Source organism: Dendropsophus ebraccatus, chromosome 7 (genome assembly GCF_027789765.1).
Source record: "Dendropsophus ebraccatus isolate aDenEbr1 chromosome 7, aDenEbr1.pat, whole genome shotgun sequence".
Classification (NCBI taxonomy): domain Eukaryota; kingdom Metazoa; phylum Chordata; class Amphibia; order Anura; family Hylidae; genus Dendropsophus; species Dendropsophus ebraccatus.
The window spans coordinates 144,140,276-144,159,321 of NC_091460.1; the positions used below are offsets into that span (position 1 = coordinate 144,140,276).

Below are 19,046 nucleotides of genomic sequence, written 5' to 3' on the forward strand. Positions count from 1 at the left end.
AAGTTCGTTCCGACCGGACTTCCGGATTTTTTCGGATTTCATAGTTTAAAGCATCTATATGATACGGGGGTAGTGTATTTGGTTGAATTTAGGGCTCTACATGTCAGTAACATCATTATCTTTTCAATATCTCAAAGTCAATTTTTTTCTTTTAGACTTCAATATTTACCATTACGGGGTCTATGCAGGAAACTCACCATTACAGGGTCTATGCAGGAAACTCACCATTACAGGGTCTATGCAGGAAACTCACCATTACAGTGTCTATGCAGGAAACTCACCATTACAGGGTCTATGCAGGAAACTCACCATTACAGGGTCTGTGCAGGAAACTCACCATTACAGGGTCTATGCAGGAAACTCACCATTACAGTGTCTATGCAGGAAACTCACCATTACAGGGTCTATGCAGGAAACTCACCATTACAGGTGGAGGTCCAGCAATAGTTTTTAGAATTTTATTCTACACACATGCATAAGGTATATTTGTGCCTCAGGATAACACCTATGTCATATACACTGTAGCAAGGGTGACAGTATAGAACTTATATATCTGTATAGCACGTTTTTGTTCTGTGCACCCTTTGCTCTCCTATGCCTAATCTATCTATCTTTCGCCCTCTCTATTTTTCTCTCTCAATCACTAGATGTTTCTCCTCTCCACTTTCCTAATAATCTTTTGGTCTTTGCTTTTGTACAATATCTTCTCAGTAGTCAGTACAGCAGTAGCAGCGTTTTCTCACTGACGAGCTCTGTGCACTGGTAACAGTCTCCTTCCTCTCTCTGCAGACTGCGTTGTGCGGTCATGTGACCGCTCCTCTTAAAGCAATACCGACGTCACACAGGGGGTGGGCTAGTGCAACATCCCTGCTGATTGGATGTGTTCTGGGCATCATGGGAAAGCGTTTTTCCCGCCCGGAACACTTCCTGCTTTCTAAAAGGGCAGCCGCAAGAAAAGAAGAAAAATTCAGAGCGGACTTCCAAAAATCCAAATCCGACCGGACTCGGACTTTTGGAAAAATCCGAACCGGATCCCATTGTCTCCCACCATTTAGATGGGCAATAGTTGTAGACAGGCAATATGATGGAGACTTTGTTTTTCTAAAAGTTATTTTTGTATATTTCAGAATAATTGTTCTTTACGCGCAGTCGCTGCAAACATTCGGCCAACGTTTAGTAATAATTCTCTTTATTTCTTTTGATCCACAGTTATATTCCGTAATGAAGTTCAATTCACATTGGTCCTGAGCATTTTTCTCTCTCCTCCTTCTATCCACTTTCATATTATTTACAAAATCATTCTGACTATTATAAATATGCAAAAGAGGAGCCCGTGGAGCCTCATCGAAGAGTCTTGAAACACAGGACTAGCCAGGTATCTCTCCGGGAAGGACCCAGCCAGAGGGATATCTAGCTAGTCCTGTGTTTCGAGACTCTTCTGCATATTTATGTTTCCCAGGGAGCAATGCACCTAGGATTTCACTGCATTGAGCGCTTTCATTAGCAGCCGGCAGTGTTATCGTTTGCCTGGTCTCCCTGAGATCAGCGATCTGTTTCTCTTATGACTATTATAAAAGCCTGGTTGAGGATACTTCTGGGATTCCCATTTTCCGAATCATTGGACTGTGCAATAATCCCGATCTCGTGTAATTCCTTGGTTGATCGTTTACACCACCGGCACTTTTGAACGTTGTGTCTCCTTGCACAACCTCTGAGGTGAGAGTAATTTCTACAAGTGTGCATTGTCGCCTACACATCCCGGCTTAACGTGGCGTTTTCTGCATCATGGAGCGCTGTCATTTATTGCAGACTTGGTTTTACGTAGCTTTAAAAACAAACACAAAAAAACATAGTTTATTTTAACTAAAAGAATCCTCTTCGCTCGCCTCCTGGGGTTAATGCATTCTAAGAAACTCTATGTCCATGCGTTATATAATAACTTGCAATTACAATTACCGTAACCTGCATATCCATCCAGTTTTATTACGATACTACTCTTCTATGTACAGTTGTATAGTTATTACGAATTGACCTATTTCAGGTAGTCGTACGTAATATAGACTATAATGCTGCGTACAGCTCCGTAATGAAGCATCCTCCAGCTGGGAAACACACGGCAGTGTCCAGCATGGGAGTAGGTTTCCAGAGTTCTGATGGGCAGCCCAGCAACTATGTATACAAATTCCAGCCCCATCCCCACTCTGGTGCCTGGCGTGTGTACAGGGGGCAGTGACGTCAGGGGGCGTGGGGTGGCAGCACCTCCTTGTGCTCCACTTAAAAAGAAGCAAAAAGAGGAGCGAAACATGAGAGCCCCGAGGAGATGTGAGAGCAGCACAGTTACAGGCAGCTGTAGAGGGAAGGGGATTCCAGCACTGTGCCAAACTCCTAGACACATCCCATTCACTAGCACTAAGCCCTGCCCTACCTGCACACAGGACACCTGGTCTGTTGCTCAGGACTCTCTTAGTGGACTGTGCAGGGAAGAAGAAGAAGATGCTGATGTTCCAGTGGATGCTCATTTTGGGAGCTGCTCTGCTGATGATTCTGGAGTGTGAAGCTAAATATGGGGAGAAAAGTGACTCTGTAGCCAAGAGGAGAAGATGCCTGAATGGGAACCCTCCAAAACGTGTGAAAAAGAGACATAGGAAGTTACAGAGCTTGGACCTGGGGGGAGCTGGATGTAGAGGACTGTATCCCCGGCTCTCCTGCTGCCCAAAACCTGAGAGCACAGGCATGCATATAGATCCCAAGGTAAGCAGTTCACCTCTAGGGGCATGCATATAGATCCCAAGGTAAGCAGTTCACTTCTAGGGGCATGCATATAGATCCCAAGGTAAGCAGTTCACCTCTAGGGGCATGCATATAGATCCCAAGGTAAGCAGTTCACCTCTAGGGGCATGCATATAGATCCCAAGGTAAGCAGTTCACTTCTAGGGGCATGCATATAGATCCTAAGGTAAGCAGCTCACCTCTAGGGGCATGCATATAGATGCCAAGGTAAACAGTTCACCTCTAGGGGCATGTATATAGATCCGAAGGTAAGCAGTTCACCTCTAGGGGCATGCATATAGACCCCAAGGTTAGCAGTTCACATTGATATTCATATTGCATGATAGCATTCATATTGTGAACTGCAGATGGCCACTACTGTATCATGCGGCCAGCTGTATGTAACGCACGTAGAGGAGAGCAGGTGTCTCTAGTAGTTGTTCATTTAGTTATTATAAGGTTTCTTTTGAGCAAACATATGTATCTGTTTCCAATAAGTCAACTAAAGAAAATATAATTTCGTTTGCAACTTTTGCTTAAATGCCTAAGGGGGGGGCACAGGTTGTAGATGAAGGAGAACCACCATGTAGGTTAGGCGTACACTTTCAGAACTTCACCATCTGTGCTAACAGCTCCTGACACTAAGAGGCTCCAGAGCATCACATGTGAGGGACGCGGCCAGTGTAGTCATCCAATACGACACACTAACAAGACTGAGAAAAAGTTCTTGAAATACGGGACTCGTCTATATTCTTAATGTTGATATATTGCCTTTAGAGCTAGTTGTAAAAGCATTGTGCAAAGATTACAATCACTGACACTTGGTAAAGTTTCAGCTGCAAAGTATTCTTCCAAATGTTGTGCAACACAGATAGCGGCACGTGCGGCTACATCGGAGGTCGCCTATCACTTCTTAGATGTATGAATAACATATGACCTATAGCAGGGGAAGGGAACCTTGTCTCTCCAGCTGTTGCTAAACTACAACTCCCATCATACCTGGACAGCCAAAGCTTTAGCTTTGGCTGACCAGGCATGATGGGAGTTGTAGTTTTGCAACGGCTAGAGAGCCTAGGTTCCCTATGATATATAACATGTGTACTTTGTGTATCTTCCCAATATATGGGTCATGTACATGATTGTTACATGTGCCCCATATGGGTCTATCGCCAAGTTAAAAACAGGTGCGACATCCTCAATACAAAATGTACAAACATAATATTAAAGTAATGTAAAGGTGCCTTGTTCCCTTGGTTTAAGACTCGTTGTTGCAGGTTATGTTACTACAGGTGGCCATATGATCCTGTCTTATTAGCCAGTCAGCTACTCTCTTGCCAACCTTCGTAGGATTAGCCTATAAGGGGTTAACAACGAGGTGGTATGTGTAAGTTTGTATACACATGTCTGTAGTGTTTGCGTTCCCATCTGTGTACCTTTTAATGGTGTTTATAAGTTGGAGGGGGAGGATGCGTGTATGTATGCATTTATTTACAGTAAATATACCCGGCACATGTTTAGGTAAAGCGTCCGCCATGTATACACAGACACAGAGGAAACGTTGTATTAGTGGGTGTAAATAAGATTTAGATACATATAGGTAAGCAGAAGGCAGAGTTTGTACACAGAGTGGGTGGGAATGTGCACGTGTCATAATAAATTCTATAAGGAGCGTAGGCACATGTGTTATAGATTCTTGTATATATTTGTCTAATAGCCATAAATGAGAATCAGGGGGGCCATGCCCATCACTGTGGATCTGTCTATATGTTTAAAAAGACTTGTGTTTTTACATTGACGAAATGTACTTGATACATTGTATCAACATGAAGTAAACACTGTCACCGAGACACAAACCACTGGCTGAGTGATGGCAGCTCACGGACATAGAAACGAGATGGCTGTTTTGCACCTTGTGGTTGCTATACAGCAGAGGTAGGGAACCTTGGCTCTCCAGCTGTTGCAAAACTACAACTCCCACAACAAGGCTGTTTAGGCATGATGGGAGTTGTAGTTTTGCAAAGGTTCTCTACCCCTGCTGTATGGCGATAACCTCAGCTGCTCAGGCATTGTACCTCCGCTACAGCTTACCCATACCATGGACAGAGACATCCTCGCAAACAAGCCTCATGTTACAGACCACACAGAAGATAGCTCGCTTCCAGCCAAAATTCTGAAGGAGAAAATAGATGCTGCCGTCGATGTTTATCTTGACACATTCAACGCTTTCCTACACCTTCTGCAAAGTTTATACCATCTTGACTGTAGTCTGAGTGATCGGTGATATCTGATGGCTAAAAAGTTTCTTTCCAATATTTGCTTGCATGAGTATAGTCTATAACTAAAGGCAACTTTTTTGTGTCTCCTGGAGCAAAGACGGCATCACTACTGGCTCCAATGCGTTCCGTTACTCCAGCCAGCTTACCCTTCTATCCAGGTCATTGTGATGGTGTTACGTTAAGCAACAGCTGAAGAGTCACATGGTGCCTAAACCTGACCTTAGGTCTGTTGGTTAGTGATATCATAGGGCTTAATGTCACTGCTTTATTGGCTTTGGTTTACTGTGTTAAAAACTTAAGTACTTTGGTAAATTGCCCATAGAATAACCATGGTCTGCGTATGGAACCAAAAAGATAAAAACTCAAATCTTATCTCTTCTTTAGCAGTAATTTTATGCGTGTATAAAAAAAAAAAAAAAGGCAAAGATGGAGAAGCTCAAATTAAAAAAACAAAACGTAAACCTTACCAGTCTCAATCCCGATCTATATGTTACCGACCGTCAGGTTGGATATATTGGAATGGGCCACTTTGGAGTGATGAGACTTTGAAAGTGATAAAGATTCTTGGTCTTGGTTTTGAATGGGTTTAAAACTTTAAGTGGACAATAGAGGACGGACTCTTAAAGGGTGAATGTGTTCGTTTTATTGTTCATTTATCCTGTAAGGAATCATTTCATTAAGAATCAGCGCACGTGAAGTACGCCATCAGGTGTCCCCTGTTTTTTTTCTTCCATACCCTGGTTTTAGTTGAATTAAGAATTCTTCAGTGACAAGTATGTTGTTGTCAAGGCCTGAGAGACTCTTGGAAAACTTGCGTTTCAGCCTTTCTGGCCCAAGCACAGTAAAGAAAAATGGCCATTGCTGAATCGAATTTTTATGCTTAGTTCACGGTAGATTTCATTCTATTCTCATGTAAACAGCTTCTACGAATCAACATATGTGTCTGGGTGGTATCTTTCACTTTGTTTTGTAACAAAAAAGCCATATTGCATCATTTAATTTGCTCAAGTCATGCAAATAGAACAAAATCAATAGGACAAAAAGGGGTCGACTTCTCCTCCTCCTCACTAAACTGCTGCCCACACACAGAGTCTTGTTGCTTATGGCAAAAGAATAACAACACCATTGTGTTTGTTAGTTGGTTCACTAATGGGTGAAACTGGAGAACATCATTCTCCTTCAGCCCCGGCGCTCTGTCCAAATGTTCTTGCCTTTTCAGGGGGAATTTGGGCCAGGCCCCTTTTCTTATCCCAGATGAGTGAGAACTGTCTTGCTGCAGGTTTTAGTGTCAGTTTGTCCATTATTCTCCAGTGACCAGGAGCAATTTATGATTCCAGGCATGGGGAAAGCTCCATGTTTATAGTGTTCCAGGACCACTGAGGTTACGCTGTGATTGAAATGTACTGCAAACAGATGGTTTGAAGCATGTGTACATTCATGCCCTAATCCCTTATTCTTTTTCTTTTTTTGCTACATTGGAGCTTAGAATCCCTTTGTATTCTGTGGGTCTCTACTACAATAATCAGCGGCCTTTAGGGTTTATTGTAGGTTAGTCAATAAAGTATATAATTGATACGTAACCCAGAAGATGGTCGAGCCCATTAAACCTCCTCTGAAATACCAACCACAAGCTGGATAACTGGTTCGGTTCACTCACTATTGGAAGGTCTAGTGCACTAATGTAACATATCAAGACTTTGGTAGGGTAGTCTTCTGTTGGTGGCCCATTTCTAGTTCTAGTTCAGATAAAGAAACATTGATGATACAGTACAGTGTTCATACAATGTTTTTTTTCCTTTCTGTTTTTGAAAAGAAAAAATAACGTCCGTCATTTCGCTGTCTTGCCACCCATCAGTGCAGTGACGGCTGTTGGTCCATTATTCTAGTTTAGGTGGACTGATCGCCTTTTGTCTTTAATTGAAAAGTCCATTGAATTTAATAGTAAAAATGGTGCAAGGACGGTGAAAATAGAAAAACTGTGTGTGAACTTCAAAATAACGTACGGAGTTTAGAAAAGACGTCCAAAAACAATTGACATGATCATTATTTTGACAACGTCCATCACTTTATACACCGTGTACATTGGACGTCCGTCATTCCATTGACTTCAGTGCATTGCATTCAAGTCAATTGAATCAGGAACAACGGACGTCTTTCCTCTTTTTTTGACGTTGTGTGAACATAGCCTATGAGCGTAATCCATTGCTTTCCAAACCTTCCCCCCCCCCCCTTTTTTTTTTTTTGCTCACCTAAGACCTAGTACCAGCTTCCCAGATTCACAGCCAGGACTGTCAGCAATTGTTTGAATATGGTTCCTAAGTGTGTTCTTTTACAATCATCTGTTTGCTTTAGCTCTTTAGAGACAAAAGCTTTTTTGTCAGTATCATGACTAAGCAAACAACGTCCCCTGGACTCCTTTGTTAAAGCCACCAGGGTATTATTATTTATTTACCCAGTCACTTAAAATTGAATTTGAACTCTTTATAAATACAGTTCAGGTTCACAGATCGGTAACAGCAAAAGAGATGGACATTCTAAGGACACAGATCAAATGGATCAAAAATGTCCCGAATATGTTCCAACTTTGGTCAGGATCCATAAAACAAGACATAAAAAAAAGATCAAAGAATACAGTCATAATATTGTAAAGAGTTACCTAAAAAATCCACAATGAAGTTTATAAAAGTACATTGACAAGGATTGCAGAGGTAGATGGCTTCTCCCCATAGATCACAGTCCCATTAGGTTTACAGTAAACACACAGAGACAATGAGAGTTATTTACCTGCTCAGTTCCAGCATGCGCATCTGCCCAGAACACATACATTTGGCTTCATTGACTTATTTGCACTAGAGAGAGGATCCTGCTACGTCCGTTAATGAGTTTTAGCACATATTTGCACTTCTATAAATTCCAGAACATAATAACCTAAAGGGCCCTTTTACATGGTTCGACCTGAGGCCGCAAACATGCGCCGATCAGCAAAAGCAGTGACAAGATGCAGAGCTCTTTATTGTTTAAAGAGGAAGACCCATGGGGGGAGGGGGGGGGGGAGAGACGGTGCGAGAGAATAGCAAACAAATAATATAAGGGTCCTCTTAGACAGAGCGATTTTTCAACGATAAACAATCTCTTTGGTGAATGACCTGAAACCGTTCGCTCAACTATGCGAAACGATCGTTCTGGCAGTCGTCTTGTCCTTGCTGACAATTCATTTCAGAGCTATTACGCCTACAGAATTGGATCGACCAAACAACGTGTTATTACACCAAACGATCTGGAAAACAATCGACAATGATTTTAGGTCCAGGTGCAAACAATCAACAATTTCTCGTTAGTCGTTTAATCGTTGCCTGCAATCACACAAAACTATTATTGTTTAAATCCGAACGATATAACGATTTTTTGAATGATAATTGCCCTGTGTGATAGGGCCCTTACCCCTCCTGGTGCCTCCATTACATTGCTCCCGTGTCCCGTTCACGTTCAGGATGTCATCCAGGTACGTCACATGCCCGGCTCTTCCAGCTGCAATGTCACATCCCGGGTGAGCGATTGCCCGCTTGGCCAGTAAGTGACTAGCTAGAAGAGCCCCAAGACACTAGTGGCTGTGAACAGGACCCAGGGGCACAAGGATAGGTGAGTTTACTTGCTTATTATTTTCCCACACCAACCACCTGTCTGACCTTTTTTTTATTAGTTTGGTGGGACTTCTCCTAAGGCTCAGTCAATCGTGGAGCTAGGCTGCACCAACAATCACCGGATCATTTGTGCAGCCCATAAATTTATTCATAGTCAGCCACCTATTCTCATTTATAAATATAGATATGCAGCTGACTAGCTATGATTTTAATGGCTGCTCAACCAACAAACATCGTCAGACGATTGATGGCCGTTTTACACAGGCCAATTGGCTGGCAGAATCGGCGTGTGTAAAAAGGTCTTAAGTGTTGGGTTGAAAGTTAAAGATTTGGCCACAACAATCCATTTTTATTCTTTAAATTGGAACATTCATTAAAACATTTGCCACAACATTAATGATTTTATCTCATAGAAACGTAGAACACTGTCGGCAGAAAGAGACCACCAGGTCCATCTAGTCTTCCCTATTAGTATTTCCCTTCTTATTACCTTAGGATAGATATATGTATATACCAAGCTGGTACATTCTGTTATTGTAGATTTACCAACCACATCTGCTGGAAGTTTATTCTAAGCATCTACCACTCTTTTGGTTAAGTAATATTTTCTTGCGTTGTTTTCGACCTCAGATTGTGCCCCCTTGTTCTTTTCCCTCCTGAACCTTATGGAAAAAAAACATGAAAAATGAACAGTAGTAGAGTCACATAAATTTAGTGAACTACTGTAACAATATATAGTCTATGACTGGCTTAACTAACATACATTCCCATGTCTTATGACAAATAGCACCTTTACAGCCAGGAGGGCAATATGGAATAAGTTACAGAGCCTTTCCAGGTCCCCCTCTTGGCTTCATTGACTTGGATATGTTCATTGACTTCATAGAAGGTTCTTGATCTTTGAAACTGATGTAGTAAGACAAGAAAAAGAAAGGAAAAAGAAAGCAAGAAGGACAAATCTATGTCCCAAAGGAGTATTGTGTGTCTCGAATGCCTATCCAGCAATTCATGTGTTAAATAGGGCCCTAAGGCGTTATAATTGACTTCACAGAGAGTATTAGTTTATTGAAACCAAACCTGGAATGATGGCTCTATCAATCTTCCAGAAAGGTAATTCCACCACAGACCTCACACAGAACAAGATGTTAGGCTCCTGCTGTGTTGGAACAGCGAGAGAGACACACACACAAGAAAGAATAGTGGGGTTGAATTTTGACAATTTATGAAACCCATTCCACATCTCACATTATTTTAAGGATTTTTTTTTTTGTATCTGCCCACAACGTTCATTAATAATTTCCTTTGACAGTTCAAGAGAAAGAAACGTATTCTGCCAAAAAACTGACTTATCTCTTCCAATTATATTTACTTTTCGACCTTTGAATTTTTACTACTTATGGGGCACTTCGGGCTACTAAGCTATTTTCTTTTACATAGTTTGTTAAATGAAACCATCCTGTGTTCTTTACAAATCGAAATAAATTCTTTAATAGGAAGAGAGTCTTGAGGCCCTTGCATCCTACAACACAACAATGTGGGTTCTGTTGGGTCCAGTGGCCACCGGATTTAGCCGACCCCTTTGGGATTATGTACGTCACTAATGGATGACATCAAATCATTCGGGGGGAAAAAAATCCATAATGTAGTTGTCGACGTCCCAATAAAACTTCCATCGGCCATGAAATGAACGTGTCTCCAAGTGTCTTGAACGTTTTTATACCTAAATTGGTTGTTCATATGTGTTACGTACGTGCATTATACCTCTGAAATAAAGATGGTGGTAATACCGGAATCAACCCTATTGTGAAGCTTCCTTCATTTCAAAATAAAGTTACAAATGAGTTAACAACAATACCTTACCTAATAGAAAGTCAAAGAACCTCAAAGATGAACCCCTATTGCGAAAATTCCAAGGTCGGAATTTCAGGAATAGGATCAAACACTCCAAACCATGTATATCCAACACACCTGCATACACTTTGGAATGTTAGTGGCCTTTATGGGCATTCATCGAACCTCGCTAAAATCCACCAGTTGACCATAAAATAAATTAAAATTCCTGAAATTCTGTATATTCATAGTTGCTGTGTGGATACAGTTTACAAAAAATCTGCAACCACCATGTTCCGCTCCACTCTAAATAATTGTCCTGCCAGCTCTGCTTCACATACTTGCCCGTGTGAGACATATGTCATATGCTTATTTTTCTCTGGTTTGTGACTTGCAGATATTTTCAGTTACCAACAACACAGAATGTGCAAAAATCTTGGAGGAAATCAGATGTGCCTACTGTTCGCCATATGCCCAGAATCTCTTCCATCCTCCAGAGAGCACCGAGACATTCGAAAGGCAACTGGTGCTCCCAACCTTGTGCAAGGACTATTGTAAGGAATTCTACTACACGTGCCGAGGACAGATACCAGGTAATGTGATTGGCTGGATAAAGAATACATTTAAAAACTGTAGGTACTATATATTCGAGCGAAGTATAGGAACTTGTAGCCCTTCTTCTATCAAAAAAATCTTCAGTCTACCAGTACTTTTCAGCTGCTGTATGCAGGGCCGTATTTGCCACTAGGCACCCGTGGTCTGGTGCCTAGGGCAGAACCTTGCAGGGAGGGGTTATTGTTCAGGTCTGGTATGGCTGTATTAAAGGGGTAGTGCGGCGGTAAAGAATTATTCACAGAATAACACACATTACAAAGTTATACAACTTTGTAATGTATGTTATGTCTGTGAATGGCCCCCTTCCCCGTGTCCCACCACCCCCACCCGTGTACCCGGAAGTGTGGTGCGCTATACATACCTGTCACGTGCCGACTCGTCTCCGATCTTCAGTCATTGAAGTAATCTTCGGACGGCTGGGCCGAATCCCTCCGACCGTCCTGAGTGCCGGCCCCCCTCTGCCGCGTCATCTGCTGCTCAGCCGCGATTGGCTGAGCATAACTGTGCTCAGCCAATCGCGGCTGAGCAGCCGATGACGCTCAAGATGGTTAGGGGAGCAAGGAGGCATGTGATCCTTGAGCAATTGAGAAACTTGGCCCCGGCTCCTGGTGAAGAGCTTATCTGCTGACGAGCTCACTATTTTGGCTATATTTACACAACGTACCCGTTTTCCATTAAAACAACAGCCATTCTTTTCATACTGCAATGATATGCATTGAAGTCAATTCAACAGTGGTTGTTGTTTTCATACAATGCATTGAACAACGGCTGTTCTTTTCAAAAATATTATGTTGTATGAACATAGCCTTGGGCTGATTGCTGCCTTTTAACCTGTCATAAAAAAAAAAATCAGCTACATGTCTCTCCATGTAATCAAACATGCGCGGATTAAGCAAAAGGGCTGTCCAGTTATTGAACGAACCTGAACCTCTATTTTATGCCAGTGCTTAAAGCGAATGTACCATCAGTGACATCGCTTTACGTTTTTTACATGAATAGACCAGCATCAGCATGGGGATGGCAGCGCCGCGGTCCTTTTTTAAACCACGGCCCGGTTCCTACGCACTTTACCAGTCTTTAAGTACTTATCAGCTGCTGCTGTATGTTCTGCAGTGCTGTATTCTTTCCAATCTGGAAAGCAGGAGAGGTTTTCTACGGGGATTTGCTGCTGCTCTGGGCAGTTCCTGACATGGACAGAGGTGGCAGCAGAGAGCACTGTGTCAGACTGGAGAGAATACACCACTTCCTGCAGGACATACAGCAGCTAATAAATACTCGAAGTACTGGAAGTTTTAATAGAAGTAAATTACAAATCTCTGGCAGTTTCTGGGACCAGTTGATTTAAAAAAAAAAAACATTTTTGGTGACCAACCCCTAAATGTAAAATATGAAAGGATTTTAGCAATACATACAATAAAATTAACCCCCAAGTGCGGACACTTCTTGATCAGTCCCGTCTCCATGCTACGCCTGAAGTAACATACTGTTGAGTTACGTACTCTTTTGCAATTTGAGAGATTTACAACTGGCCGAAGTGAAAACGCACAAAGTAATAACCAAAGCTTTGTCTAGAATTGTATTCTCACTGTGATTCGTTGGGATCATTCACAATAACCAAATTATTGGATGTTATTCATAGCAAATCTTGTATATTCTATGGACGTTATATTTATACAACAGATACAAGAGAAGACCATCCCCAGCTCTGGGAATAGGCTGGAATATTGGTGTCACACAGCCAACCACCATGGGATCTTTCTGAAATTATGGTTTTGGTTCTTGTTTCCGGTTCGGATCTTCAAGATAATCCAGGCCTCTTCCTTTCTAATGATAATGAATAGAGAGGGCAGGCCGGGGGCAGGCGGGATCAGCACTATGGGGCGGGCAGAACTCCTAATGGTCTCACCGGACTGTGGAGCAAATGACTACCTGCACCCAAACGGCGCTGAGGAGGAAGGTAAAAGACATACTATAAGAGACACCTTCCTCCTCAGCGTCTCCTGTGCAATAGATCAGCAGGTTAGATTTACAGTAAAGTAAATGACAAACAGGTACGTAAGGAGGAAGAACCCCAACCATAAGGCCATAAGCTTTCTATTTTTGGGATGCTGACAGCCCTGTCCCAATACTTCTGGGATAAATTAATTGTCAAATGTCCGTGTCATATTGTTTAGTTACCCATGTTCCTCAGTAGAGAACCTCATTGAAGCGTAACTATGAACGTAGGTTATTTTCAACTTATCAAGTTTGTTAACTGTGGCCTCAATTTGTGTTCAAAAAAACATCTTCTTTAATAGAACTATGCTGGGTAGTATCATTGCGTGAATGTTAGGATTTCCACCTTGGTGGATATGTCCACTTAAGGGAAACCCATCACACTGAAGATGCCATCCAGTCTGGTCAGCCGGCTATAGAGCAGGAGGTGCTGAGTAGATTCATATATAATGTTGTGTGAAAGTACAAAGATAACTTGTAGAGATGAGCGACCCTGGAGCATGCTGGAGTCCATCCGAACCCGAACTTTCGGCATTTGATTAGCGGTGGCTGCTAAACATGGATAAAGCCCTAAGGCTATGTGGAAATCATGGATATAGTCATTGGCTGTATCCATGTTTTCCAGACAACCTTAGAGCTTTATCCAACTTCAGCAGCCCCCGCTAATCTAATACCGAATGTTTGGGTTCGGATCGACTCGAACCCGAACCCGGTTCGCTCATCTCTAATAACTTGTCATTTATTAATTTAAATCTTTGCTCATTCTGGTCTCTGTAGTCATGTGGGCGGTCCTTCTCAGTTAATAGACAACTATCCCTAGTGGTCAGCACTGGAGTTTGCTTATTCTCCATGTATTTCCTTCAGGTACTCTGGTTTTCTCCCACACTCAAAATATGAGCCCTAATGGGGACAGGGACTGATGACAAGTTGTCATACTGGTGTGGAGTAGAGTGTCTCTGCCCCAGGTCTGCGACGCCTCTCCTTTCTTTCTTATCATTAGGAATAACCCCAGGCAGGATTTCTATTTATCAATCGTCTGCCCCTGTGTCGCTATAGCACATGTGCACTGTTTAGACGGGTGATGAATAGGAATCCTTCCTGGGGTGTTCCTAATGATGAGGAGGGTGGGGAGGAAGAAAGGACAGACGTTGCAGACCTGGGTCACAGACACTCTAGGCCACACCAGTATGACACAGCGTTGCAGATTACGGCTGGGTTCACACTATATATGTATATAACCGTATATTTGAGGCTGTATTTGGTCCTCATGTCAGGTCCTCATAGCAACCAAAACCAGGAGTGGATTGAAAACACAGAAAGGCTCTGTTCACACAATGTTGAAATTGAGTGGATGGCCACCATATAACGGTAAATAACTTCCATTATTTCAATATAACAGCCGTTGTTTTAAAATAACAGCAAATATTTGCCATTAAATGACGGCCATCCACTCAATTTCACCATTGTGTGAACAGATCCTTTCTGTGTTTTCAATCCACTCCTTGTTTTGGTTGCTATACAGCCTCAAATATACGTAGTGTGAACATAGCCCAAAAGATAAAATTTTGCTCTAACCAAGGCACCAGGTACAGTTTAAGGCTATGTTCACACTACGTAAAACTACGGCCATAGTTCTCGCCGCAGAACTACGGCCGTAGTTTTCATGGGTGGAACATAGCCTTATTTTGAATGGGATCTCGGCCGGAGCGTACACACATCGTATACGCTCCGGCCGGGATCCCATGCGGCGCCGGAAAAAACTGACATGTCAGTTTTCTGCGGCTGGAATTCAGTGAATTCCGCCCGCAGAAAGCCCTGTCAGTTCACACAGTGAAGCGAGCGGCTCCGGCCGCTTGCTTCACTGTGGGCTATGGGAAGCTCTGATGCGGGCGCGCGCTGATGCGCCCGCATTAGAGCTCCACGGCCGGAAAGATCACCCGGATGGTACTTAAGTACCGGGGTCACGGAACGGCCGATCTCACACGCCGTGTGAACATAGCCTAAAAGACACGAATGGTAAGGATTCAGATGGAGACGGACGGTAGCAGCAGTTTGGTGGATCTAGAGTCACTTTAAAATAACTTACAGGAATCCTCCTGTACAATGAAAATTTATTAACTAATTAATAAGCTATATGTTTTCTTTACATCTACTCTGTTATGGACATGTTTCTCAATTGCTTTTGAATAAATCTACATTTCATGGGAAGTGCAGGATTCCTGACATTGTTTTTTTATATGTGCAGTTCCCTCTGTGTAACAGTATGATCTAGAACAGTTTCTTCTGTGCGTCTCGTGAAGCCATTTCTCATGTAATGTCACCAGAACATACAGTTCTCTGCGCACTGTTCTCCCGAGTACATTGAGCTTCTCGAGGAGTTGGGTTCCAGTTGGTGGTGAGCGATCCATGTCTCCTAACTAGAGATGATCGAATAGAAGAAAATCTTAGGTTCTATTGAACTCGAACCTTCTGCATTTGATTCCCGATGCCTTCCCGGTCCTTGTGGAAGGAGGAGACAGCCCGGGTACCGCCTGGAATTCAGGGATTCAGCCTATTAATTCCAGAAGGGATCGGGAATTAAATGCAGAAGGTTCGGCAAGGTTCGAGTTCAATAGAACCTAAGATTTTCTTCTGTTCGATCATCTCTACTCCTAACAAGTACTCCTGTTTACTGTTTGAGGCGATGTTCCCACTACAGTTTTTTCTTTCTGTTTTTGAAAAGAAAAAATTACTTCTGTCATTTGGCTGTTTGGCCGCCGGTCAGTGCAGTGATGGCTGTAGGTGGACTGATAGCCCTTAGTAAAAACGGTGAAAAAAGAAAAACTGAAAGAAGAACAACCAAAAAAAAATAGACGTCCGAAAATAATTGTCATGATCATTATTTTGACATCCGCCCAGACAACGTCCCTTATAACCTGTGTGCATTGGACGTCCGTCATTCCATTGACTTTATCAATTGCGTAGAAGTCAACTAAATCGCGATGTCTTTTTAAATAGAAAAAGTGGAGGCCTTTTCTGTTTTTTCGAACATAGCCTAAAAGCCAGAATTCCACACTAGGGATGACACCTATGAGTGTGGTTGTTGAAGGGGTTAAGGTGATTGAGGAGAGTAAGGCTTGCAAGAATGATGGAGAAACACAGGAGCCAGAGCTGCTGGAACCTCACTCCCCAGATCAACATATGTGGTGACGAATGACAAATTTATTTTTCTACAAAGGCTGTGTATATGTAAAACTGCTGAAGTGCACCAAGATGTCAAGTGCTTTCTGTGACCACCCAGGCTGCTCTGAAGGATAACCAGATGAAAGCATAACTCAAGCACTGGACAGAGCCATGCTGCTCTGTATGAGAAGAAGAGAGGGAAGCGGTCACACACTGCACAATCAGCCAGAGTCAGATGCTAATAATTAGCTGAAAAGCCTAGAAGAAGAGATAACCATGAGAGAGGGGCAGGAGTTTGGGAGGTCTTCAATATCCTTATTTCCACTATTAGTCTATTATACTATATAAATGTCTTACCTTACTTTTCAGTCTTCCTTTCCTAATTTCATGACTGAATAGGAACGCTTAATGAATAGAGACATACAATATGTTGTAAAGATATTCAAGTGATGATGGAGCCTGGCGGTAAGTCATCGGCCGCCTATGTGATATTATCCATTGGGCCCATCCATGTATTGCCCATTTATTTTGTTTTTAGGTGATTAAAGGGGAACTCCGGCAAAAATAGTTTTCCTTCAAATAAACTGGTTTAAAAAGTTGTATAGATTTGAAATTTACTTCTATTTAAAGATCTTAAGTCTTCCAGTACTTATTAGCTGTCATATGTCCTGCAGGAAGTGGTGTATTCTTTCTACTCTGCCGCCACCTCTGTCCATGTCAGGAACTGTCCAGAGCAGGAGAGGTTTTCTATGGACAGATGTGGCAGCAGAGAGCACTGTGTCAGAACATTTCCTACGGGACAGCTGATAAGTGTGACACCTGCTTTCACAGGAAACAACCGGTGGCAACAGGCTTGGGATATCTGGCCATTCCCGTGTTTTGAGACTCACAACCGAGGCATCAGTAGAGACTCTTGATTGAGTACTTCATTGGAATTTTTTCACTGATTTCCTTGAGTTTAGTGACTATTGTGTTTTGTTGGTTGATTTGTCATTGCCCCAACTAGCCAGAATCCTGCTCTACACTGACGAGGAGCAAATACCCCGAAACAGCTGTCTGTGGATGGATACCTGCCTTGGCAAGCCCTTGTCATGTCACAATGCTCCCACCTTGAGTTAGACTTTGACACAAAAGGGGCCACCCTGTTGTTTCCCTATTTATGTTCCAATACTCGCAACCGAGTGGGACTTAAGCGGTCATCTATCAGGGTGGTGTGGTGCTCTCCCCATCTGGAGGCACCCTGTGGCAACCGAGGCTCCACGGACCCCTTTTTTGCATATTTAAATTTTTGGGGGCATCAGTGGAGACCCTTGAGTGAGTACTTCATTGGAATTTTTTCTTTGATCTCCCTGAGCTCAGTGATTGCTGTGTTTTGTTGGTTCATAGGAAACAAGACTCAAACATAAGAAATACGAATTTTCCTGTTCAACCACGAACATTAAGGGAGACATTTACTAAGGAGTCTAATCTGTGTGACTCTTCTAATGAGGATTGGTGAATATTTTTTTCCAATATCTTGTGTCTGATTTATTAAAATGTAGCTCTGCCATAGTGATTGTATCTAAGTAAAAAGTTGCAAAAATTGGACTTTTTAAAAAGTTGCAAATAATAAACTGGGCACAAAGCCCAGATTATGCAAACTTTTGGGTGAATATTTAAAACAGGCAAATTAGAAAAATGGAATACCGGTTCATAAATAGAACTTATAGAACACATATTACGGGAAATGCTTATAAAGTGCTTTTTTCCCTGCACTTACTGCTGTATCAAGGTTTCACTTCCTGGATAACATGGTGATGTCACTTCCTGGATAACATGGTGATGTCACTTCCTGGATAACATGTTGATGTCACTTCCTGGATAACATGGTGATGTCACTTTCTGGATAACATAGTGATGTCACAACCTGACTCCCAGAGCTGTGCGGGCTGTGGATCCATATGTGGATTTTATTATAAAGAAAGTCCAGTTTTATTGGATTCCGCCACTGCCGGTGCTTTTACCATTGTACTGCAAAGAGTCCACGGTGTGCTTCGATTTGTTGCGTCCTTATTGAAAATCATGATGCCTTTATAATGGAAAAATGAGCAGTGGAAATAGTCAAGCACCATGATATTCAGAGAATATGTTATAAAAGTTAGCATTCTTACAAACCACTTTTTGTAAAAATAAATAAATAAAAGAAAAAACATTTCGAGTTTTAAACTTTTTTCTCTGATTTTCCATAACTCTTTTACCCCAGTTTAGATTTCTAATTGACCTAGTTAGAGTCTTCTCTGTCTCCTCTTTCATTCTAAGACTGTCTTCTTTACGAGAGGGACAGCAAAAACTAAAGGCCATATAGGTTCTTATTTGGTGGAAGGCAATAACCAGTGGTGCGGCTAACATCTGTTACCTGTTATGACAGATGCACAAGGGAGAAGTTACACCTCCACAATGGGGTTTCAAGGACGTCTGAAGAAGCACGTGTACTCCATCCAAAACTGAACTTTTCTTGTACGTTCACAAAACGTTTTGTTGTGGAGAAAATACAGGCATATTTTGAAAATTATAAATTGTCATTTTAAAAAATACTGACATATTTTCACCCAACAAAATATTGTGAGAACATCCCCTTTAAATAGTAACCTAGCCTTATTTGACACTATTTGGTCATGTTCACACAACGTTCAAAAAACAGAAAAGGCGTCCGTTTTTTGCCGTGATTTAATTGACTTCATTGCAATGCATTGAAGTCAATGGAATGATGGACGTCCAG

The 19,046-nt window shown here is 42.1% G+C and overlaps 1 protein-coding gene across 1 annotated transcript in view; it reads left to right on the top strand.

Moving 5' to 3' along the window:
* Window positions 1-2,318: 2,318 nt before the first annotated feature.
* HHIP (hedgehog interacting protein) overlaps window positions 2,319-19,046 on the top strand; it is an 87,406-nt gene continuing 70,678 nt past the window's right edge. The window contains exons 1-2 of the mRNA XM_069976864.1: window positions 2,319-2,751; window positions 10,914-11,109. Of these exons, the coding sequence (XP_069832965.1) occupies window positions 2,494-2,751; window positions 10,914-11,109 (454 nt within the window). The 5' untranslated portion in view covers window positions 2,319-2,493. The remainder of the gene's footprint in view (window positions 2,752-10,913; window positions 11,110-19,046) is intronic.